This window comes from Trichosurus vulpecula, chromosome 1 (assembly GCF_011100635.1).
Source record: "Trichosurus vulpecula isolate mTriVul1 chromosome 1, mTriVul1.pri, whole genome shotgun sequence".
Taxonomy (NCBI): domain Eukaryota; kingdom Metazoa; phylum Chordata; class Mammalia; order Diprotodontia; family Phalangeridae; genus Trichosurus; species Trichosurus vulpecula.
In genome coordinates this window covers 243,937,432-243,962,713 of record NC_050573.1, presented here as the reverse complement: position 1 = coordinate 243,962,713, position 25,282 = coordinate 243,937,432, and the positions used below count along the sequence as shown (strand labels likewise).

The 25,282-nt window shown below is 38.7% G+C and overlaps 1 protein-coding gene across 1 annotated transcript in view; it reads right to left on the bottom strand.

The window, feature by feature from the left end:
• The window catches only part of LAMA3 (laminin subunit alpha 3), a 318,911-nt gene that overhangs the window by 72,346 nt on the left and 221,283 nt on the right, over positions 1 to 25,282 (bottom strand). Inside the window, exons 37-39 of the mRNA XM_036743735.1 lie at positions 15,435 to 15,536; positions 11,967 to 12,050; positions 5,105 to 5,335 (exon numbers count right to left, since the gene is read on the bottom strand). Coding sequence (XP_036599630.1) covers positions 5,105 to 5,335; positions 11,967 to 12,050; positions 15,435 to 15,536 — 417 coding nt within the window. The remainder of the gene's footprint in view (positions 1 to 5,104; positions 5,336 to 11,966; positions 12,051 to 15,434; positions 15,537 to 25,282) is intronic.

Here is a 25,282-nt window from a genome sequence, read left to right as displayed (position 1 = left end):
AGTGAGTTCTATAGCAATAATAATAAAAATGGATGAAAAATTACTGGGAAGCTAAGTTTGGACTTGAACTTCTAAAAATTGTTTTTACAGGCACCTCTTAGGGGGCTAAGCTAGGCAGGTCATGTGTTAAGACTAAAGAGTGAAGGTCTGGCACATCAAGTCACCTGCAGGGCTGCTCTAAGGATTCCAATTATAAGAAGAAAAGGGACCTGGGGATGTGGGGAATGGAAGGAGGTAGGCACTGGCTTACAGGAAAAGAACTTCTTGAGGACATAACTCTGTCTTACTAAGGTAGATGGCCCTCTTCGTACCCAGCATAGTGCCCTGCACATAGTAAGCATTCAATAAGAGGTCTGGTTTTTTAATTGAATGAAAATACTGGCCAGATAACAGGGAAGTACAAATAAGGCCATCAAAAATGGAAGTGGGATAATTGCCTTCACTGATGATCAGCTGTTTTAGGAAAGTTTGGAGGGAATTGAAGGTGAGAAGGAACCATGAGTTGTGAAGGGCCAAGAACAATTTCACTTCCCCTTTTGCTTCTGTTCTTGCAGAAGCTGTCTCCAAATACTGAAATTGGAAAATAAGCACCTTTAATTTGGATCTATATAACTGTAGCAGAATCTGGAGTGATTAAAAAATTGGGTGGATTCACTGATGGCAGCACACTTGTGTGTGTGTGTGCATATATATGCATGGACATATAGTATACATACTATATATACATATACACACATACATGCATACACATATATACACATGCATATGCATATACATGTATGATATATATGATATATACTATTATCCTAGCTGGGTAAGTGATAGTAAACCCAGAAATCCAACTCATTGGTGTTCACAGAATCATCAGGATGAAATGTAGAACAAGTCATTTTGACCAAATCTTTGGTTTCCATTGGATTCAAATATGCTTCTAAAGAATCAGCCTGAATGTACCCCTTCCTTGTGTTTTGTCTGGACTTTTAATTTAATATTATTTTGAGATAACTATACTGAGGTGATATCTATTTTCTTGATAGGGCTGACTTTGTTGACTTGGATCTTTTTTTATACTGATAAAAAGAATGGAAGCTTTCTTGTGGTGATCTGGCTGAAAAGTCAGACTCTAGTCATATATGCCTTTAGAAGAATGGTGAAGACAATAATAGTATTTTGCCATCTACCACAAAAACGCTGTGCATCTTGTCTATTTCTTAAATTTGTCAGTGCTCAGCATTGATGTTCCATTTATTTGGGAGAGCTTAGGTCGCTGTCTAGATCAAGTACAAATATTACCAAATATCGCACATCCTCCCTTCATTGATGACCATGTAGTTTTAAATGCATGTATGTCCATGTCTATGATATGTATGTGAGTATGTATATCTTAGTGTGTATATATGTATATGCACACATGTTTATGTGCACATATGTGTATATACATATATACATGTATATTCTTTTCTGTAACTGGACCTTTGATTTCATCAATGGAAGGAATTCCTTCTAACAATGCAAGTCACCACTAGAGGCATGTAGAGCTTCAATGACTTTCCCAGGGTGACACAGACAGGAGGTGTCAGAGATGGGGCTCCAACCCCAGTCTTCCTGACTGATCAAGATCAACCTCTAGCCATTGTGCCATTCTTCATCTCACATTAAATGTATAATAGTGTAAAATCATGGGAGATGTTAAGATGAAAACATGATTTTCTTTTATTGAAACCTAAGCAACACAAAGGTTTTCAATCACTTGAAGCTATAGTCAAAGAAAAACACCTGGAAGTTTTGATGAGACTAGTGGAACAAACCATTCCCACTGCCTAGAGCAGTGTATGGGACTTGTGCTGGCTAATTATCACCTATTGGGAGAATTTCCACTGAGGTTACCACCTATTATACAACATACTCTGATAACTACATCATGTCTTCCAACATAAATTTCCCCAAAGCTATTAGTAACCAAGTTTGGACAATGGGAAAGATTTTTTTTAAAAAGTGTATTAGGTTATAAGTACAGGCTTGTCTGAGGGAGAATTTAAGTATGAAAAGAATGCTACATATCTGAAAATACATCCATATGGATACAGAACATTTAATCAGCTATTCAGCCTGAATCTTCATTTGCAAAAGCTTAGAAGTAACTAAGCTGACAAAGATACTACTTTATGCATTTATCTCGATATGTAACAATATAAGACTGCAAAATAATCATACTTAAAAAGAAGAAATGATGTAGCCAAATGAATAATTCTGGGTAGTTTTAAGAAGGAACCTGAAATACGCCAGAATTTTAAATACTTTTTGTTGGGGGTTGAAGGAGAGAATAAAGAATCTTTGTTCTATATAGATGTGCAAACATAGACATCTATACATATATGTGTGTATATATATATGTATATATATACACACATACATAAATATGTAAATTTGCTTTTGATTTAAAAAGATAACATTTTCAAGAAGGTATATATTTTTCTTGGTATGTGGTTCAAAAGTCTTAGTGTAGCTAAACTTTACGCTTAAAACTGTGCTAAGACTTTGGGGATATTATGTGTATATGTGTGTGTATGTGATATATAGTATATAGCTATAATACAGATAGATAAGAGATAGTTGATATGACCTGAATAAGTAAGCTGAATTTTATATAAAATTATGTGCTTGTTTCTTGAGAAGTGAGAAAATAATAATATTTCTATAATTAGAATATCGTGTCTCAGTGTCTTATATACACAAACAGTACATATACAATATGTACATAAAATTCATGCATATATTTGTCCAGAAACAAGTCACAAGTACTTTTATATGAAATTTAGTTTATGCAGATTATATCAACAAAGTACTTAGTTTCTATGTAGAATTAAATGTGTCCCAAGATGTTCTTTCAATAAATAGATAGTAAAAATTCATTTATTCTTAACACTGACTTTTCTAAGAAACTGATGTAAATGATTTTGGTCTTAGGTTACAGTGTTTAGGATTAAACTATAACATGTCATCACTAGCTTTGCATTACCATTTGTAATAGCTGTGGGGCATATATTTCCTTCTTTGTGGATATAAGGTGTCCAGAAGGTTGATGGGAGATGACATATATACAAAAGCAGAAAACTGGATACTTTTGAACTTAGACATTCTTAAGGCCTGACAAATGATAACATATTTGTTCTGTGTTGAACATATTTTATCTGATCACTATTAACTATCCTCCTTGCCCTTATATTTTAGTACTCCTGAGAAAAAATTTTTCTTCCAGTCAAAATTTTTAACCACACATTTGACTATATTCTTGTGCCCTGGTAGTCTGGGTCACCCTCAGCAGAGCACCAATTTAACACTGTGCTTACGACTCTGACCTGATGGAGCACCTCAAAATTTCAAAGTGGACAGATGTTTATAGACTTTGTGGCTCAAGGAAATAATCTGCTAGGCATACAGTATCAATAACTGAAGAAGATAAACAACCTTCTTTTACAACCCTCCCCAAACCAATTTTTTCATCCCCATTTATTTTAAGAATATTACATAAGAGAGGATTTGGCCAATTCACACCTCCCCGTCCAAACCAACAAAGAAGAGGTCATTACCTGATTTGGTCTAAAGTCCACTTTATTTGGTCGCTGATGGGCTTGGCCACGAAAATCCACATTACTTGGGTGCTGATGGCTTTGACCATGGAACTGAGGAAAGGCCACCCTTTGCTGCGTGTTATAACCCAAACAATGGCCCAGGGTTGCCCCAAGGATTAATAACCATCCTGTGCTTGGGGCTGGCCATCTGCTTGGTGCCCCCATTCTGTTCCCAGGAGAGCCTGGCTGTGCACACACTCAGCCTGTCTTTTTCCTCTTATACCTGCCCTAAGATCTGAGTCAGGTAAGGGAGGCTGCCTGCAGGCTGGGCTGCAGCATGCCCCACCTTTAAACTTCGTACATGAGTCAGACTGTGCAACAGAGCATATAACAGGACCCAAGGCACATGCACCGCTCTGTAATTCCTGTGAGGTGTGGCCAGCTTCACCTTCTACCCACCTCACAAAAGTCAGACAGCACTAGACGATGAGAGTAGCCATAAATCACAGGCTGAGTAATGTTTCAGGAATATGCCTGGGATATAAAGGAGGCAGGGCAGGGGTTCCACAGCCTCCTTTGAGCTATATATATTTTTTATCATGGTGGAAAATACACTTTACAAATACTGCAGGAGAAAACTCCTCTAGGGAGGAGAATGTTGAGAAAAGAAATCTATGGATCATTAGCCAATAAGGGATCTGCATTCTGAAAAACTTAAAGCCTAGAGTATAGGATCAGTCTGAGTTTCCTGGCTATTGGTTTCAAAAAAGAAAATGGAAAGTTTTGAAGGTACAACCCACCAAATTCTATTAAAATACAAACAGTAACATGAGTTGATGAATTTATGGCATACTTGGGTGTTTGTTCATAATTTTTTTTAAAGAGTCGTTCAAGCCTTGTACTTTTTTAAAAAATCTGCTTAAGAAAGGTCTTAATCAGAGGTAGTACATTCTTTCCTTCGTGGTTATTCTCAACCACTTGTAGACAAGTAAACAATTTTCCCTTGAATGAGAGCCTATAAAGGGATGGAAAATCAGAGGCTTATACCTAGCCTGACTATTAGTTTCCCCTCAGCAAATTCCATTTTTTGGAGTAGTGACAAGCCCCACAAATGAACTGTACTTTCTTTCAGTCCTGATTAGAACAAAGCATGACATTACCAAGTGTGTCATTACATTTTTATTTGCATTGGCTCCTCAATGCTGGATTGATATTTGGGATAAAAAGGCAGGTCCCTTTCCACAGTATGTTTCCACTTTTCCTAGGACCCTACATTTAGTGACCATGGCTGCCTTTGCATTTGGAGATATCTATAGTGGTCTGGGGGTTGCTGTTGCTGGGTTTTTTTTGCCTTAGCTCCCCCTACCTGTAATCAAGGTAAGGTAAAAGATGAAGACTAGAAGATGCCTATCCCTGCTAGATACACTGTACAGCAAAGCATGGGAAAATAGTAATGAACATCAGCTATAACCTTCCACAACTGAAATGGATCCAATATGATATAGCATACTGACAAAAGAAAAATTTCCTACCTGGCATGAGTCACCAGTATAGTCAGGGGGGCAGGAACATATCTCTACATTGTATGCGATGCTTCCACTTCCTGTACTGGTGACTTCTTCCAGACCCACCTCACCTAGGGTTAACCGCTGAGTCTCAGTAAAATAAAGGCCTCTGATGTGTAAGCCATCCAGTCTAGACAGGACCATCATCAGCTCTTCTCTAGATACCTGGTTATTGCTGCTGACATGCCTGAAGTTTCCCTAAACATGAAAACAAAAAGTAAACATTATCCCTGAGATAAGCCAACTCCAAATCAGTTCTAAGAAGGCAGGCATCCAGTAATAACTAGAAAGAAAACTATATTGAAATAGATAAAAAGTGAATTAACAAAAACCATGTGGGGATATTTGCATTTGGAAATTATCTGGCCTTTATTTTGTTATTCCTATGAGGGAGAAACTTGGAGGAAGGGATGAAAACAGTTGGAAGTGAAGTGAAAACACCTCACATTTGTGCCGTACTTGAAACTTTCCAAATGCTTTACTCATAAAACTGTGTACAGTAGGAAGTAAAGTATCATAATAACTTTTATTTTGTAGTATTTTATAATATATTACTTATATGTAATATAATAATTTGTATTTTATAATATAATGTTACTTATATATAATTTTTATTTTATAGTTATTTTATAATATTACTTATATATAATAATATAATAATTTTTATTTTATAGTATTTTATACTTCCTCATTTTATAAATGAAGGAACCAAGGCACAAAAAGGTTAAGTGATTTGTTTGTGGTCACAGAGCTATTTGAATGTTCTAACTGGGAATTAAACCTGGGCTCCTGACCCTCATGGTCTCTCTACTATACTGCGCTGTCTGAAGGATAGAAATTTAAAAATATCTGGAAGGAACAAGCTGCATCAACTTACATGATGCATTTGAACATAATAGAGATAGTAGGAAGAAAAATTTTATTTCAAAGTAAAACGACAATATTTGCTTGTAAATATTTACACTCAAAGTATACTTACACAGATAGGAGAAATAGTAAATTATAAAAACAATTTTTTAAAGATGAAAGAATTCTTGTGTCATCTGATACAATTAACATGCCTGGCCCTTCCAAGAATAAACAGAATAAGTAAGAGAACAAAAAATAGTTTTCCAATATCATACTCTTAATATTAAATACCTGCTGAAGGAACAAGCTGCATCAACTGACATGATGCATTTGAACATAATAGAGATAGTAGGAAGAAAAATTTTATTTCAAAGTAAAACGACAATATTTGCTTGTAAATATTTACACTCAAAGTATACTTACACAGATAGGAGAAATAGTAAATTATAAAAACAATTTTTTAAAGATGAAAGAATTCTTGTGTCATCTGATACAATTAACATGCCTGGCCCTTCCAAGAATAAACAGAATAAGTAAGAGAACAAAAAATAGTTTTCCAATATCATACTCTTAATATTAAATACCTGCTGAAGGAACAAGCTGCATCAACTGACATGATGCATTTGAACATAAGAGAGATAGTAGGAAGAAAATTTTTATTTCAAAGAAAAATGATAATATTTGCTTGTAAATATTTAAGGTGCACTTACATAGATAAGAGAAATAGTAAACTGTAAAGATAGTTTTTAAAATATGAAAGTTTTCTTGTGTTATCTAATTTAATTGACATGCCTGGCCCTTCCAAGAACAAATAGAATAAGTAAAAGAACAAAAAAGTTTTCCAATATCATACTTTTAATTTGAAATACCTGCTTATTGAGGATATAAAAAAATTACAAACATGATACTGCCCAAATAGATTGGTGCTATCATTTTTAGTTTATTGATAGAGACAAAGGAAAACTGACTTTATCATAAAACTCAGATCATTCTCATAATTTTAACTTTTAGTCTTCAGAAGTACACAGTACTTATAGGATATGAAAGTGCACTTTTATTGTTGTTAAGCACCAACAAGGAGGCTATAATATAGTTATTGGCAGAGTTCATGCCCATGGGGTGAAAAAATCTGGGCCAGTGTTCTCCAAATTATGGTCCTTGAGTCTAACCAAGGCTTCTGGTAGACCTTGCTTTCTTCCCTTCCATCCATCCTTTTGCTTTTTTTTTTTCTCTGCTGCCTCACTGTCATGTATTTTCAACGTAGGAGATGTGGATCAGTGACAGCAGGTGAGTAAAAAGGAACAGAAATGAGGACAAATTAAGAAATGACAGATTTCAGCAAGGCCACAGTAAATTTTTTTAAACTTGTAAGTGGTCTAATAACAGAACATGATTTATGCAAGGACATGCAAATTATATTGAAACGATGAACACATTTTAATGCTGGTACACTACTGTTCTTAATTATTTCACATAACTGAGATATGGTACTTGGAAAAATTTTTGGATTAAGATCCATAGTCTGGACTGTAGTTCTCAAAGTGTGGTCTAGGAACCCCTAGGAGTCCTTGAGACCCATTCAGGGTGTCTGCAAAGTCAAAACTATTTTCATAATACATAATAAACTATTAAGACATTTTAACTTCTAAAATGGTAGGTAGAGATAGATAAAACCCATATAAACAAAGTCTCTTTGAGGTACTCAACAATTTTAAGGGGTCCTAAGACCAAAGTTTGGGAACTGCTAATCTAAACAGAATTTTAAAAATATATATGGGAAATAGAAGGGTGAGAATTTAGTAAGGGACAAGTAGAAAGGTAAGAGTTGGAAGGAATCCTAGAAATCATCATTCATCTGCCCCATTCTACAGATGATGAAACAGATCCATAAAGGATAACTGACTTGCCAACAGCTACATTGGTAGTAAGTTCCAGAGCCAAGACTAGAACCTCAGTCTTCTGATTTCTAATCCTGTGCTTTTATCACTGTGTTAGGAGGATAGACACAATGGTACCTATCCAAGTGATTGAATCATAGATTCGCCAAAAGAATGTGGAAAAGAGCTTAAAGTAAGTGACTTGACCAGGGTAACAGGTAGGATTGCAGATTCGGGTCTTCCAGACTCCAAGTGCATCACTTTAGCTAGCTGGGTAAGGTAGGAGAGCAGCGTGCTTTACCTAGGGTAGCTGAGTGGTGTAGTGCTGGGCCTGGAGTCAGGAAGACCTGAGTTCAAAAGCACTTATGACCCTGGGCAAGTGTATTGGGAATCAAGATGGGCTCTTAGCACTTATTTAACCAAGTGCCCTCGAAGAATTTGGCCTTTGTTTCCTTGAGTGAATTGGGAGTCTTTGGTGACCTCCTTGCCTCAAGGGAAAGCCTAGTTTGCATGGGTTTGGGTGACATGTTTGTGACATCAGAGGCTTTTGCACCACGTGGTTTTGAGTCGCATTTTTGTGACGATTTTAGGTCATGCGGGTGAGTCCCATGTGTGACTCATCTTTGACCCTGAACAAGATATATAAAAACCAGGGGTTGGCTTTCTTTTCTCAGAGCTCTGAGCTGCAGCAGTAGTGACGAGTGACTCTGAGCCAGCCGTTGTCGAGCTCCCGGCTGAACTCAGATGTTGGTAACTACGAATTGTATTTGGTTTGTTTATAATGTATGTTTGTAATTTGTTTGTATTTACTCTGAAGTTCAGGGTGCTGGCTTTTTCCTCTGAACTAAGTGAATGATATTTGTATGCTGGATTAAAGTAAGATTGTTAACCCCTTAACTTTGCTTTCCTTAGTAAAGCAGATCAAAAGGACCTGGGCTTGCAGCGTTCTGTGAGCTGGTTGTTGTTGGTTTAACACCCCCACAGCAGCTGCTAGCTGGGACTGTTGAAACAGCAAGTTGCTTAAGCTCTGCCTCAGTTTGCTCATCTGTAAAATGGGGGGAAAATAGCATCTACTTCCAAAGGTGGTTGTTAGGATCAAATGAGATAATAATTGTAAAACCCTTAGCACAGTGCCTGGGATATAGTAAATGCTATGTAAACATTTGTTATTACTGTTTACTTATTATTATTAGGTTTAAAAATCCCCAATAGCGTACCCTAGCCCTTCATTTCACGAGAAAGTCCCTGACACATTCATATTTAATTTTAAGGTTTGCAAAGAAATTCATTCCCAGCTGTAAGCTAGGCAATGGTTTGTACCCAGAACCACATAAATTATGAGTATATCACATATGGTTTTATTCCTGAAAAACATCAACTGTAGCATACCAGCTCGTAGTTTTACTCAATAACAGGAGTGCCTCCACCTTAGATGACAAGAAAAATTTCCTTCTTCCCTTTTTTCTAAGTGAGGTTTTCTCTTTTTGCATCATAAAATAAAACGGCTTTCCCTCAGGGAGGTTCCAGCATTAAGTTATGACACAGGCTGAACAGTGCCCATGTGGATGTGGCCACGTGTCCAGGTTAATATCCGCATTTCAATCTCCATATCAATATTTCTAATTCGGCCAAAACTCTCTCTCTTCACTTACACATACATGCATTTTTACAGATGCGTAGATTGTATATAATTAATAATATTTATATAAAATATAATATATCTGTGTATTAGGCATAGATATTTACTATATTATACATGCAATGTAAATGTAATATATATTACATATACAAATACATGTATACAGCTCTCTCACATGAGTGCCTGAATACAGTACATCAAAAATGAACAAGGAATGTTTTCTAAATGACAGAAGGTCAAAATAAAGGTTCCTGGTGGCTGGTGAAATCATGTAAGAGAATATAAGCTCTTTGAAGGCAGGAAGTGTTTAATTTTTATCTTTATAATCACAGCACACAGTACAATGTGGGTAGCTAGGTGGTTCAGTGGATAGAGTGACGGGCCTGTAGTCAGGAAGACTCATCTTCCTGAGTTCAACTTTGGCCTCATATACTTACTAGCCGTGTGACGCTGGGCAAGTCAATTAACTCTGTCTCAGTTTCCTCATCTGTAAAATGAGCTGGAGAAGGAAATGGCAAACTATGTGCCAGGCACCGTGTCAAAACACTTTACAATTATTATCTCAGCTGATTCTCACAACAACCCTGAGAGGCAGGTGCAGTCATTCTCCCCATTTAACAAGTGAGAAATTCGAGGTAAACAAGTTAATTGACTTGCCCAGGAGAATGGCTGAACAAGTTGTGGTATATGATTGTAATGGAATACAATAGTGCTATGAAAAACGAGAAGCGGGATGATTTCAGGAAAATCTGGAAAGACTTACATGAACTGATACAGAGTGAGGTGTGCAGAACCAGAACATCGCACACAGTAACAGCAATATTATAGGATGATCAATTGTGAATGACTTAGCTGTCCTCAGCAATACAATGATCCAAGACAATCCCAAAGGACTCATAATAAAAAATGCTATCCACATCCAGAGAAAGAACTGATCAAGTCCGAACGTAGATTGAAGCATACTACTTTTCACTTTCTTTTTTTTTTAGTTTTAAGGTTTCTTCCACAAAATAACTAATATAGAAATAAGTTTTACATGATCGCACATGTATTACCTATATCAGATTGCTTGCCATCTCAGGGAGGGGGGGAAGTGAGGGAAGAAGGGAGAAAGGGAGAGAATTTGGAACTAAAAATAAAAAAAGAATATTAAAAATTGCTTTTAACACATAACTAGGGAAAAATAAAATATTATTTTTAAAAAATCAGCTATGCTGGGGGTTCTTAACTTGGGGTCTGTGCCCTTGTTTGTAAATATTTCAATGACTATTTTAGTATAATTGGTTTCCTTTGTAATTCTCTGTATTTTATTTTGTACATTTAAAAACATGATTCCAAGAAGGGATTGCAGGCTTTACCAGACTGCCAAAGGGGTCTGTGATCCAATTGAGAATCCTTGCTCTAGTCCAATCCCACCCCTCCATTCAGCAGATTAGGAAACTGAGGCCAAAGCTCAAGAGATTTGCTAAAGGTCCTAGGTAGCAAGAAACAGAGTCAGGACTTGAACCCAGGTCTTTGGATTCTAACTGGAGTACTCTTAAAACTACATTGTTTCGCTTCATAGCCTGACAAAGTAAGTTTGAAAACTAGCAAAAAAAGAAGCGATGTTAAAATATAGATGAATTGATTGATAAATCAAACTTTTTTAGTTTATGTTGTCTTGCTGAATTTCATTACCACAGAATTCAGTAGTAGTAATAGTAGCAGCAGTAGTAGTAGTAGTAGCAACAGTAGTAATAGTAGCAGTAGTAATAGTAGTAGTAATGGTAGTAGTAGTAGTAATAGTAGTAGTAGTGGTAGTAGTAGTAATAGTAGTGGTAGTAGTAGTAATAGTAGTGGTAGTAGTAATAGTAGTGGTAGTAATAGTAGTGGTAGTAGTAGTAGTAATAGTAGTAGTAGTGGTAGTGGTGGTAGTAGTAGTGGTAGTAGTGGTAGTGGTGGTAGTAGTAGTAGTAGTAGTGGTAGTTGTAAGGGTTAATAATGTTTTGATGTGCCTTCTTACACATGGACATATAAAATCTTACTTGTCTTTGCTTTCAAAATTATACTATTTTACAGTAAAATGCTTTATATTTTCGCATTTGTGTTTTTAAATACAATGGGATAAGATATGCTAAAAATGAGGTAACATTTAATAATAGCTAATAATAGTTATTATCAAACAGCTAATAATAATAATAGTTAACCATGTGCCAGGCACTGTGCCAAGCACTTTACAGTTATTATCCCAACTGATCCTCACCTCATCCCTGAGAAGTAGGTGCTGCCATTACCACCATTTAACAAATGAGGAATTTGAGGCAAACAGAGGTTAATTGACTTGGCACTGCTAGTAAGGATCTAGGGCCAGATTTGAATTGAGGTCCTCCTGACTCCAGGCCCGACACTCTTTCCACTGTGCCACCAGCTGCCCTGTACCTAAGATGCAAAACCTTAAGCCATTTTCACTCACATTTCTCCTTACCTCAACCAGTTGAACTCGTCCATAATACCGTCGGTCTGGCAGGGGGTTGTTTGGGTCCATGTAGACGATAGTCATTTGCTGTCCCTATTTAAAGAGAAACTCATGCTTTAATGTTTGAGTGGAACACTATGAGGATCATAATTGGTCAAATCATAATACTAATACAAATGTACATTGCAACACTATGAACAAATATTATTATATCAATAAACCAACAAGTAGGTATTAAGCACCTACTATGTGCTTGATCTTTTGCTAGGGACTGGCGCCACAAAAAGAAAGATGAAATAAAAGTCCTTGCCCACAAAGAGCTTACATTCTATCAGGAGAGATAATGTGTACATATAGAAGATACACAGAAAAAATTTTTTCTCATAAATACAAGGTAATGAGGAGGGGTACTAGCAGCTGGGCGAAATAAGAAAGGCTTCATGTGGAATGGGGTGTTTGAGCTGAGTCTTGAAGAAAACAAGGTGTTTGGATGAGTGAAGGTAAGGAGGGGATTCCTTTCATGCTAGGGCAAAGGCAGATAAAGCGTCATATATGAGAAGCAATAAGGTTCATTTGGCTGAATCATAGAATGTGCAGAATAAGGCTGAAGAGGGAGGTTGGGGCTGGGTGGTAAAAGGCTTTGCATTCCAAAAAGATGAGTCTATGTTTGATCTTTGAGAAAATAAGGAACCATTGGAATTTATTGAGTAGGGAAGCAACATGGTAAGAACTGAGTTTTAGGGGGAAAAAAGTCATTGCATAGCATGTCTTGTTCTGATAAATATTTCGGAAATCGCTGAAAGATTGATGTAACCAGACAATAGTTTGCTATCTAGCGCTATAAATCGGTCATGGATAGAAGAGAGCTTTCTTTTATTGAACTGTGCTTGGGAAGATGGCTCTATGTTGTATAGCTTTGCGTGAAATGTATAATGTGTGTAAATTAATGGAAGAGGTGCATGTATGGTAGGGCATTGGATTCAGAGTATTCCTTATTGCAAGAAGGTCTCCATTTGGGTGACAGGAAGGTGTTCTGGCTGACTGCTTTCCACATAGTTGGGTGGCTGAAGCATAACGATGGCTCCAGTAGTGCTGTCTCACCTGGAGATTGTCTAGTTCTAAAATTGACCGGGGAGGGGCGATCATCACTCCAAACCCATTCCTTGCCCTCACCCAGCCATGCACACACTCAGTTTTGCCCTAGCTAGCATCCAGTCACAAAAACAGCAGGGCTGGAGTGCAAAATAGAAGGTTCTGCCTCAAGCAACAGCCTCAGTTGCCTGCTACGGCCCTGGATTTGTACGCTTGGTATTCATTAAAAAGAGTGGAGCAGTATATGTGATCAGAAATCATTTTTTAAAATTTAAAATACTGAGTATTCCCCAAAGACCTTTAATTACAAGAGCTGAGAACAGAGCTACAAAGTAAATGTCTCATAAACTGGAATTATTTTCTGTTTCTGAAGGTGGAATAAAGAGGAAATATTCTCTTCATTATCTTCTGGTGAGTTCCAACAGTTTGCTTAATAAGCCATTTGGCAATAGAAATAGCTATATTAATGATCTTGAACAAAATGCGCACCAGTCATCTTGGCAACCAAATGAGCATGAGAGAGAAGGAAAGAGCAGGCTCATGCTGCAATTTTTATTGTAGGGGCTTTTTCTTTCAAACACCGAACTTTCTGAAGCCTGATACTTTATTTTCAATGTGATTTACAAAGGGTCTTTGGAATTTTAAAGAAATCAATTAAAGCAAGCAACCAATCAATCAATTCACAAGCCTTTTTAAAGTACCTGCTGAGTCAGGCACTGTGCAAGGCGCCAGGGAAACGAATAAGATATCCCCCTACTAATGGGCAGACAAGTATGTCTACAAGGCAGAATGAATATAAAGAAAATAAATGCAATATAGTTAACCACAAGGTAGATGGAATAAAAATGTAGGCACTATTTAAAAATAACTACAACCTTATTTTTTAACCAAACTATCAAATATATAAGTTTCTCTCATTATGTGAAGTATGTGAGTGAATGACTTGAGAAAAATCTTAGAGGTGTTTGACCATGTCACTCTTCTGTTCACAAACCTTCACGGGCTCCCTGATACTTATAAGATTTATGTATATTTAAATATATACGTATATATATACATATATACACATATACACATACATATATGTATGTATATACATTATCTAACATATGCATCTAATAAGTATATACATGTAAATGTACACATTTGTATGTATGTGTGTATATATATATATATACATATGTATAAGTGTGTGGATACATATATACACACAATTATTCATTTATTTATTTGTTTATTTATTTGCTTAGTCTGGCACTAAGACCTTCTAAAACCTAGCTCCAACCTAGCTTTTAAGGTTTAAAAAACAAACATTTAAATATATTTGAGCCAAAATCAGCTACTAGCTGTTTCTTAAACACGATCTGTTGTTTTCTGCTTCTGCGCATTCATGTAGACTACTGTCTGTGCCTTGAATTTGCTCTTTCTTCATCTGCAGCTTTTGGGATATTCCTTTAAGACTTGTCTTAGCTACCACCTTTTCTGTGGAGGATTCCCAGATACCACTACCCTCCCCCACCCAAAAGGTCTTTCCTCAAGCTTTCCCAAGCTATTTGTCTGAGTCTCTCCTTTGCTGCCTTGCTCCTGACCATGACGTATACTTATCTGTGTATGTGCCACATTCTCACCTCTCCGCCCCCCCCCCCAGCAGAATGTAAGGTTCTTGAGGGCAAGGACTGGGTCATTAAAAAAAATCTTTGTCACCCCAGCACCTAGGCAATCACCTTACATGTATCAGGCACTTAATAAACATTTGCCGAATTAAATTATTTTGCTTGTTATAACTTGCTACAGAAGCTTCAAGTTCAAATTTCTGAAGATGGAACCTTGGTTACTGAATAATTACTAAGTATCTCCCTAGTTCAAGGCACTGTGCTAGATTCTGGGAGCATATGAAGGAGAAGAAGATTGAGGCCCTGCCCTCAGGAAGCTTCAAATTGATGAAACAAATGATATAAAAGTGGACAACATGGGAACCCGCTTTATTTGTCTATGCATATTTTAAAAAGTATTTCGTTTTCTTAATTTTTTTTGGATGGAGGGAGATGAGGAAGTGGGAGGGAGAGAAAATAAATACTTGTTAAGTGAAAAAAATTTAATTTTAAAAATACATAAGTATAGATATGGAGGATGATGACCAGCAATCCCAGTGACCTATATATAACACGAGTGCTCATCATAAATGGGAGAGTTCATAGGAAGGAAGGATCACTGGGTTGGGATGGGATTTGCTCAGAAGGAAGGATCTTTGGGAAATGAGGTATCTTTTTTTAGTTACTATGAACACCTCTAAACTGACTTATTTAAAACTTTTAAATGCTAGTATAAGTTTCTTTAAATTAGAAATCTCCCTTTCCTGACTTCACGTAAGTATTCTCTACCTACCGAAAGCTGCACATCAGGTCTCTTCTCCAGGAGAATCATGCCTTCACTGGGGAGGCCAAAAGATTTTACCTGGTAAGTCAGGAAGCCACCGTATGAAGAAACCTAAAATTGAATGAATAAGATGAGCGATGCCTATTCCAGAAAAGACTGTCTTCACTTGAGATGAAATAAAACGGATTTTTGTGGATTTCCTTCTGCTATTTCCATTAAGCTCTAAAGTTCATTTGAACCACTGCTTTTCTAAGAAGTTTGAGTTGTGTGTTTGTATCTAACTGGGTAATTTCCACTAAATTCCCTTCCATAAAAAAATCCAAAACCTTTCCCCAAAGCAGGCATTACAGCATGGCTATCATTCCAAAATCCTCTGGATATACAATAATTAAGAGGCTGACTAACCCCTCTGGAATAGTCAAACTTTCCAGTTTTCTCCCAGCCTCCTAGAAATGTCAGGATAAAGGTGAAGGGATAGAGATGTAGTGGCCAAGCTATCACTAATGATGGAATAGGAAAGGGGTAGCTAACACAAATAACTAAAATAATGGGTTGAATCTAATAATTTAATAGAGATAAACAAAAAGCCCTCCAGTCGGGTATATTTTTTAAAAAAATCATCTTCACAAGTACAATGTGGGGAAGGTGTGCCTAGATGAGTTAATATGAAAAAAAAGGCTTGGGTGAGGGGGTTGGGTGGAGAAGGAACTAGTCAAACAAATCCAGAAAATACATTAGTGTGAATCCCAGGGGTGAAATCCAAGAAAAAGTAAATCATTTCCCCAGCTGAGGTCAGCACAGGGAGACAGACAGGGAGGTCACCTGAATTGGGATGGGATGGCAGCATGTAGAGTACTCCAGTGCAGGGAGAGGTTATGCACCAGGGTGAGAGGAGGTTCCACACTCATACTAGGGCAGCACGTGCAGGGTACAGGAACAGGTGCCAACTGGCAGCTTTGGTGCCCTAGGGGGTGGTTTTCCAGAGTGGACAAGGCCCTGGGCTGTCCATTAAGAAAAGAGTCAGTTCAGGGGCAAGCAGCAAGAGTGGAAGTTAGACCTCCAAGGAGCAGAGTGGGGTCTCCGTTCTAGTATCTACCCCCATCTTAAATCTCCAGAGAAATTTCAAAGCAAGAATCGCAGGCCAAAAGGGAGAGTACAATTCTGTTACTCTGAACCAATAGAGCTTTCCAGCTAGTTGAGTGGGGCTGAGTCCAGCAACAGTCTACTGTCACTCACTCTCTAACCTGGGTCAGGAAGTTACAGAGCCCAGACCAGGGTGGGCAGCAAACTAGACTTTGTTCTGCATCAGACCACTCTGGAAACACTGAACGCTTTCAGGTCCCTGACCTGTCCCTGAGACTCTGGAATAATACAACACTCAGTCCCCCAAGAAAGCAGCCACAGGACCAACCCTGATATTTCGTCCAAAAAATGTACAGAATCTAGCCCCAACATCAAGCCTGAAGTCAAGAAGTAGGCTAGAAGAAGGAGAAAAAACAAACAAACAAAAAAGAATCCCACCGTCAAGAGCTATTATGGTGGGAGAGATGCTCAAGACGAGGAAAAGAATGACTCCAAAAGAAAGTCTCAAATAAAAACACAGCTTAGGCACAACTTTAACTAGAATTCCTGGAAGAGATGAAGCAAGATTTTTTAAGTTAAAAAAATGTTTTTATATATGAAATAAGAGCACTTGAGGAAAAAACTGGAAAAGTAATAAAAACTAGGGAAGAAAGAAATGGAAAGGAAATTAACAGTTTGGTACAAGAAGTTGAAATAATACCTTGCTCAAGCAACAAACTCTATGAAAATGAGCATAAGTCAAATAGAAACCAATGACTATATGAAACAACAAGAAATATCAAAGTAAAAAAACCCTAAAAAATAGAAAAAAATATAAAGTTTATCATAGCAAAACCAACTGAAAACATATTAAGGAGAAAACAATTGAAGCATGATTGGGTTATCTGAATGCCATGACCAAAAAAAGATTTCAAGAAATCTTAAAAGAAAATTGTCCCAATCTTTTAGAACCAGAGGGCAAAGTAGAAACAAAAAGAATCTACCAGTCACCTTCTGAAAGAAGTCCCAAGGTAAAAACTCTGAGAAACACTATAGTCAAAATCCAGAGCTTCTAGGTCATAGAAAAACTACTGCAATCAGCCAGAAAGCAAGCAAATACTGAAGAGCTACAGTCAGAATCATGCATGATTTAGCAGCCACAACTGTAAATGAGAGCAAAGCTTGGAATATGACACTCTAGAAGGCAAAAGACATGAGCTTATAGTTAAGAATTATTTACCCAGCAAAAATGAGTATAATGCTACCAGGGAAAATGGATATTTAATGAAATAGAGGACTTCTAAGCATTTCTGATTAAAAGACCAGAGCTGCAAAGACACCGTGAAATTCAAACATAGGAGTTAAGAGAAACATAAAAACATAAACATGAATGAACAATGATAAGAGACTAAGAAGGATAAACTGTTATTCATAAAGCATACATTGCTTTCATTTGAATGTAAGCAATAGCATTCAAATTGCTGCTTATATTCAAATATGTGGAGATAATACGTGCATCCTTTTTGAACTCTATCATTATTGGAATCATAGAGGGAAGCTAATTAAACAAGGCCTGGGAGTTGCTCAGTTACATCTTTGATGATCTTAACTGAAGAATGGAAAGAGGGGAAAGGAAGACTACCCTGGGGTGGGGAGGAAAGGAAGATTAGAGAAAAGGAAAATTACCTCACATGATCAGGGTGCACAGGTGTTCATCTACATAAACAAGGAGGAGGACTGGGGAGAGTAGTTCATACTTCCACCTCATTCTTCTAATGGGAGGGAAAGGGGAAATGGGAAGAGGGGTAATTAGAGGGAGGATAGATCAAGAGAAATACTAGTCCTAAGCAAAGCAAAATCTATGGATTACAGATTTATAGCTATTTTAGAAGAGACAAAACATGGGAATGTGAAAGAGTGCCCATAAATTGGGGAATGATTGAATAAGTTATAGTATATAAAAGTGATGGAATACTATTGTGCTGTTAAAAAAAATGATGAAAGGGATGGTTTCAAAAAAACCAGGGAAGACTTGTATGACCTAACATAGAGTGGAGTGAATAGGACCAGGAGAACAGCTAATACAAGGGCAACAATATGTTGAAGACAAACAACTTTGAAAGACTTAGGAACTCTGATCAGAATAATGACCAACCAGAGGACTGGGAAGGAAGGGTTCTAGAAGTGAGAGTTCAGAGTAAGACATATATTTGGATACGGTCAACGTTGAAACCTGTTTTGCTCAACTATACATGTTTGTAGCAGGGGTTTTGTTTTTCTTTTGTTCTCAATGGGGATGGGGGAGGGGCAGAGTTTTGGTGAGTGAAAGAATACAATATAACTATATAATTTTTTTTTAAAAAAAGGTCCAGGGGCTTTGGTGGATTCAAGTTCAAAGTGAAGCAACAATGGGATTCAGAAGACAAAAATATCTCAAATATCCTAAGAGAAGAAGGTCAGATCATATCTTGAGTGCTGTGTTCACTTCTGGGCATGTAATTTAGGAATGGCATTGATAAGCTGGAGTATAGACAGTGGAGAAAAACCAGGATGTTATAGGGTTTGGAGATGAAGATGTATGAGAATCCGTTGAAGGAACTGAGAATATTTTGTATGGAAAAGGGAAGGCCTAGGGGAAACATGAAACCTGTCTCTAAGTTGTGTATGTTACTACACAAGGGTAGAGACTGAGTCTCAGCTAAATTTTGTACCTTCTCTTTAGTTGTTTTTCAGTAGTTTAGTTGTGTCTGACTTTGTGACCCTGTGTTCTTGTTCATGGGGTTTTCTTGGCAAAGATACTGGAGTGGTTTGCCATTTCCTTATCCTGTTTGTTTTACAGATGAGGAAACTGAGGCAAACAGGGGCCCAAGGTCACACAGCTAGGAAGCATCTGAGACAGATTTGGATAGGAATTCAATAAGCTGGGGCCAAAAGAAGCCTTCTAGCTATAGAAACATTTGAGGAGAGACTCAGAGGAGCTTTCATATTTTAACAATAACTCTGGAGATTTAAAGCAGCAGCATCCAGGGAAAACATCATCTGTATCTGTAAAATGAATTATAAGCTCTAAATCCTAGGATAGATTCTATGTGCCTTAGAAAAAAATGGAATTCTATTAGCTGAAAGTAGAGGAATGAGGGTGAGAGGCAAATTAACTACTAGGACCAGTACTGTGATTCTCTGAGGTCCCTTATAGCCCTAAGTCTAGGAGGGGCAATGTGGTATAGGCATGGGACCTGGAATGAGCAAGACCTGGCTTCATATGCTACTTCTGATGCTTAATAGCTATGTGAATTTAAGCAGATCACCCAACCTCTCAGTTCCTTGGTCTCCTTATTTGCAAAATGAAAGGTTTGGTCTTGATGATCTCTGCAGTTCCATCCAGTTCTAAATCTATAATTATATGATTCTTCCAATTCAAAAATCTATGATGCCCATCAATTGGGGAAAAGCTGAAGAAGCTGTGGTTTATGATTGTGATGGGATATTATTATGCTATAAGAAATGACAAGCAGGATGATTTCAGAAAAACCTGGAAAGACTTACATGAACTGATGCACAGTGAAGTAAGCAGAACTAGAAGTACACAGTACACACTAACAGCAACACTGTATGATGAAGAACTGTGAATGATTTAGCTCTTCTCAGCAATATAATGATTCAAGACAATCCCAAAGGGTTCATGATGAAACATGCTATCTGCCTGTAACCGGAATGGCCTTTGTTTTCTTTGAGTGACTCAGCTTACCTCATTGAGCCTCTGGACGCTGTGGGCAGGACTCTCCCGGGGCAGGAAGTCCAGCGACCATACCAGGAATCAGAATTTCCTGTGTGATGAGTCATGGGGCTGGCTGAGGGGAGGTGTTAGCTCCAGAACCCGGTCTACGCTAGGGGGAGGGGCCAAGTCAAGAACCAATCGGCCCTGGTCATTCAGGCGGCGCTTGATGATGTCAAAAACTCTATAAGAGGGGAGAGGACAGCTTGAAGCCCTCTCTTTCCTCTTCCAGTTGGTGTGGGAAGCAGCGGCAAGCAAGCGTGACTCTGGGCCAGCCCTTGCTCTCGGGCCGAGCCCAGATGTTGGTCACTATGAATTGTATTGGGTCTGTCTGTTGATATTTGTAATTTGTTTGTATTTTGGTTTTGAGGTTTGGGGTGCTGGTTTGTTTTTCCCCCGAACTAAATGAATGTTTTGAACCTCAGGGTGCTGGTTTTTTCCCCTGAAGTAAGTCAATGAATCTGTATTTGGTCTGTCTCTTGATGCTTGTCTGTATGCTCCCCTGAACTAACTGAATGCTAACTGAATGTTGGCGTTTTTCCCCTGAACTAAATGAATGTTGTCTGTATGCTAACTGAATGCTGGATTAAAGTAAGCTGGTCAATCCCTTCACCGTGCTTTCCTTGTTTAAGCAGATAAAAAGAACCTGTGCTTTCCTGGCAGCCTCCTGGTCCCAGCAGCCCCCTGGGTGCCGGCTGTGGGGGAGGGATCTTACACCCCCACCAAAGCTGCTAGCTGGGTTGTTAAAACACTGCCTCCAGAGAAAGAACTGATGTTGTCCGAATACAGACTGAAGCATACCATTTTTCTCTCTTCCTTTCTTCCTTTCATTCTTTCTTCTTTCCTTCCTTTCTAAGTCTTCTTGTATAAAATGACTAATATGGAAACATTCTACATGATTGCACATGTACAACCTATATCAGATTGCTTATAGAGGGGGGAGAGGAAGAAGGGGGGGAGGGATAGAATTTGGAATTCAAAACTTAAAAACCCCAAAAACAAATGTTAAAAAACTGTTTTAACATGTAATTGAGGAAAAAATAAAATATAAATATTTTAAAAAATAGTTTTAATGTTAGAAAAAATCTATGATCCTTTGACTTTACCAATGGATCAGTCCCTCACCTGTGGCTGGTCTGGAGGTAACCTTTTTACCATCCAGGCTATAGGGGCTGAACAGTCTTAGCACAGAGGAAAATGTGTTCCTATTAGCAGACTGGGCTTTCCAGGAATATCTATTTCATAGAATCATAGATTCAGAGACAGAAGGGACCTTAAAGACCATCTAATTCTTTTTACAGATGAAGCCATTAAGTGACTTATTGAAGATGGCAAAAGTGGCAAAGACAAGATTCCTTTTGATTCCAGATCTAGATTTAGATCCCTTCTAAAATACCAGTCACCTCTCATAAACATTGTTTAAATTTGGGGTTATGTCTGTGTGTATAGGAGCAGATGGACCTCACCCCAAATAACTTCTATACCCAATCACCTGAGAAGAGACTTAGGGATCATATGCTTTGATTCTCCCTTCTCTCCAAGTCATCCCTGACTGAGATATGTCCTTTCTTAAATGAAGCAAAAGTCCCAAGGGGTGGCCTAGAGAGGAGAATTGAGACAGAAGGGTCTCAAAAGCAGCCATACAGGGGGCGGAGCCAAGATGGTGGCTGGAAAGCAGGGACTAGCGTGACCTCCCTGCCAAGTCCCTCCAAAAACCTGTAAAAAGTGGCTCTGAACCAATTCTAGAACTGCAGAACCCACAAAACAGCAGAGGGAAGCAGGGCTCCAGCCCAGGACAGCCTGGATGGTCTCTGGGTGAGGTCTATCCCACACGGAGCTGCGAGCTGGGAGCGGGGAGCTGGGAGCTGGGAACGGAGCAGAGCAGAGCCCAGCGGGAGTGGCGCAGACCAACCAGACCATGAGCCAGGCGGAGTGGGCCCTAGCGCCCTGAATCAGCGAGCTGCTGCAGTTACCAGACTTCTCAACCCACAAACACCAAAGACAACAGAGAAGGTTAGTGGGAAAAGCTGCGGGAGTGGAAGGAGTTCATGGTTCAGCTTCCAGCCCTGGGGGCAACGGAGGTGGGGCAGCTACAGCTGTTGTTGCTTCCGGCCCCAGGCCCACCTGGTGGGAGGAATTAAGTGGCGGGTCAGAGCAGGCATGCACAGCCTGCTGAAGATCTAAGTCCAGTCCGGGTTGGGGGTTCTTGGGGAAGGAGAAGTGCTGGTGCGACAGAGCTGGCACCTCCCCCCCAAACGTGGAACATAGAACTCTTTAGTCTACAAGCAGTCATACCCCACTGAAAAACTCAAGGGTCAAGTTAGTTGGTTGGGAATATGGCCAGGCATCGAAAACGCGCCCAGATTCAGTCTCAGACTTTGAATTCTTTCTTTGGTGACAAAGAAGACCAAAACATACAGCTTAAAGAAGTCAACAAAGTGCAAGAGCCTACACCAAAAGCCTCCAAGAAAAACATGAACTGGTCCCAGGCCATGGAAGAGCTCAAAAAGGATTTGGAAAAGCAAGTTAGAGAAGTAGAGGAAAAATTGGGAAGAGAAATGAGAAGGATGCGAGAAAACCACGAAAAACAAGTCAATGACTTGCTAAAGGAGACCCAAAAAAATACTGAAAAATACACTGAAGAAAACAACACCTTAAAAAACAGACTAACTCAAATGGCAAGAGAGCTCCAAAAAGCCAATGAGGAGAAGAATGCCTTGAAAGGCAGAATTAGCCAAATGGAAAAGGAGGTCCAATGGACCACTGAAGAAAATACTACCTTAAAAATTAGACTGGAGCAAGTGGAAGCTAGTGACTTTATGAGAAATCAAGATATTATAAAACAGAACCAAAGGAATGAAAAAATGGAAGACAGTGTGAAATATCTCATTGGAAAAACCACTGACCTGGAAAACAGATCCAGGAGAGATAATTTAAAAATTATTGGACTACCTGAAAGCCATGATCAAAAAAAGAAGAAGGGGAGAAGGGATATGAAGAAAGTGAGAAGAAGACAAGGAGGAAGGGGAGGTGGGATAACCACTGCACTCACAAACATTAACACCCATAGCCCAGAACTTTTTTGGAATCAGACGGTCTGGATTGGGTTTCTGGCTCTTTCACTTGCAGCTGCGTGACCTTGATCCTCTCTGAGGTTCGGATAGCCCCTTTTAAAATGTTGACACTTTGGGGTGGGGGGGGGGGAGGGTAGAGATGGGGAGAAAATTTGTAACTCAAAATCTTGTGGAAATGCATGTTGAAAACTAAAAATAAATTTAATAAATAAATAAAAAATGTTGACACTAACGCTTCCAGCATCTACTTCTCAGGGTCATTGGAAAGAACGTGCTTTGCAAGCTTCTACACACTGCTGAGTAAATGCACACTAATTTACCCAGGTAACAGAATAAGGGGTTGGGGGCCCATATGGAGTAGCTTGAGACAAATTAGTGATAGGATAGATCTTTCCTATGCTCGATCCCTTTGACACTCCAGAAGGAGGCTGCTGGGTTTATAAAATGTCTGAGTACAATTCCTAACTAACTGAGTTTGGTTGCTATTAGTGAATTTTATTGGACTGACACTTTATTATACTTGCTTCCTTTAATAATCCTCTGAATCATTCCATTTTCTGTCTTTTGTTATTCCGACAAGAAGCTTTATAATGGCTTTAAAACAAAGGATTGATGACAAAATGTCATTTAAAAAACGTCATTTGCAGCAGACAGTGTTTGAATGTAAAATTTGACACAACTGGTGCAGGAGAGATAGCACAGGGCATGGTTTCATTCAGTGAGTGGATTACTGCAAGAAGAACAGAGAAGGGGTTGCAAACATTTCTACTGTTTTTCTCTGATTGAGGGGAAAGTGGTTCCTTATAAAATGAATTCATTTAGTATTTGGTCAGTGAAGTCCCTTCCCCCTTTTGAAAATGAGCACTCTGCTCTATCAGATGTCATAGAGAACTTACTTGCCCATAGGAACATTCGTCATTTCCTTAAGTGTAGGGAGTTAGTGCCGACCCGCGGGCTGCTCGGACCCTAGCGCTTGGCCTGTTTCCTGGGTAATACCAGACAGGCCTAGTAGGAATTGGAACAGTAGGTGCCTGGAGGAAAGACTTCCGTCCCTAACAGCCCCCCTTAACAGCACCCCCCTCTTGCTCTGATAGCCATCCTTTCTCATGCAGGCAGAGTCCATCCACCAAGGACTCACAAGTCCAGTAGGAGGAACACAGCTGGCCACTACCTAATGCTCTTGAACCAGTGCCTAACACAAACATGCTTTAATTAATGGGAACTTCTTTGATAAAAGTATCCTGCCCCGTGCCTCACATAGCTCATACAGCTCTGATATCAGCTGACTACATGCCTGAGCCTTCCCATGCCTCCATAGATACTGTAGGACAGCACCCCGTTCTGTTCCCATACCCCTATGGAAACCACCTTACCACAGCCCTAGTTTTCCCATACGCTTGTAGGCAACATAGTTTACAATAATCCAGATTCTTCCCACCAGATATCGATTTTCCCATGCTCTCATCCCCTTACCCCTTGAACACCTGCTTCTGTTTATGTAGTGCAAAACCCTATAAAACTGGATAATGTCTACCAATAAATCAGAGTTATAACCATCTTTGCTCCCGCCTCATCATTGCGTACTGAGATAGGGCAACTTGCTGGTCAAGACCCTAACACTTAAGCACCTAACTTGTTTTAAATTTAAAAGGGGTCACCCAGATATAGGAAGAAAAAGTCCTAATGACTCATATCCTAGCTGATTATATTATTTATTGGCTTCTATATTCTGCAGTTGTCTTTATATAGGATCAGGACAGACGAATTTCATAAGCTTGGTGAGATAAGGGATGACTGCTAACTTCCTTAGCCAGATTTGACTACTGATGCTACTGAGGCTTGGGGGGATGAGAAGAAGAAAGAGGATAATGGAAAAGGTATGTGTATCTGTTGGGATGGTGGCCACAGCTACTCTTGGGTCTGTGTTCATTGCCAACATTATTTAC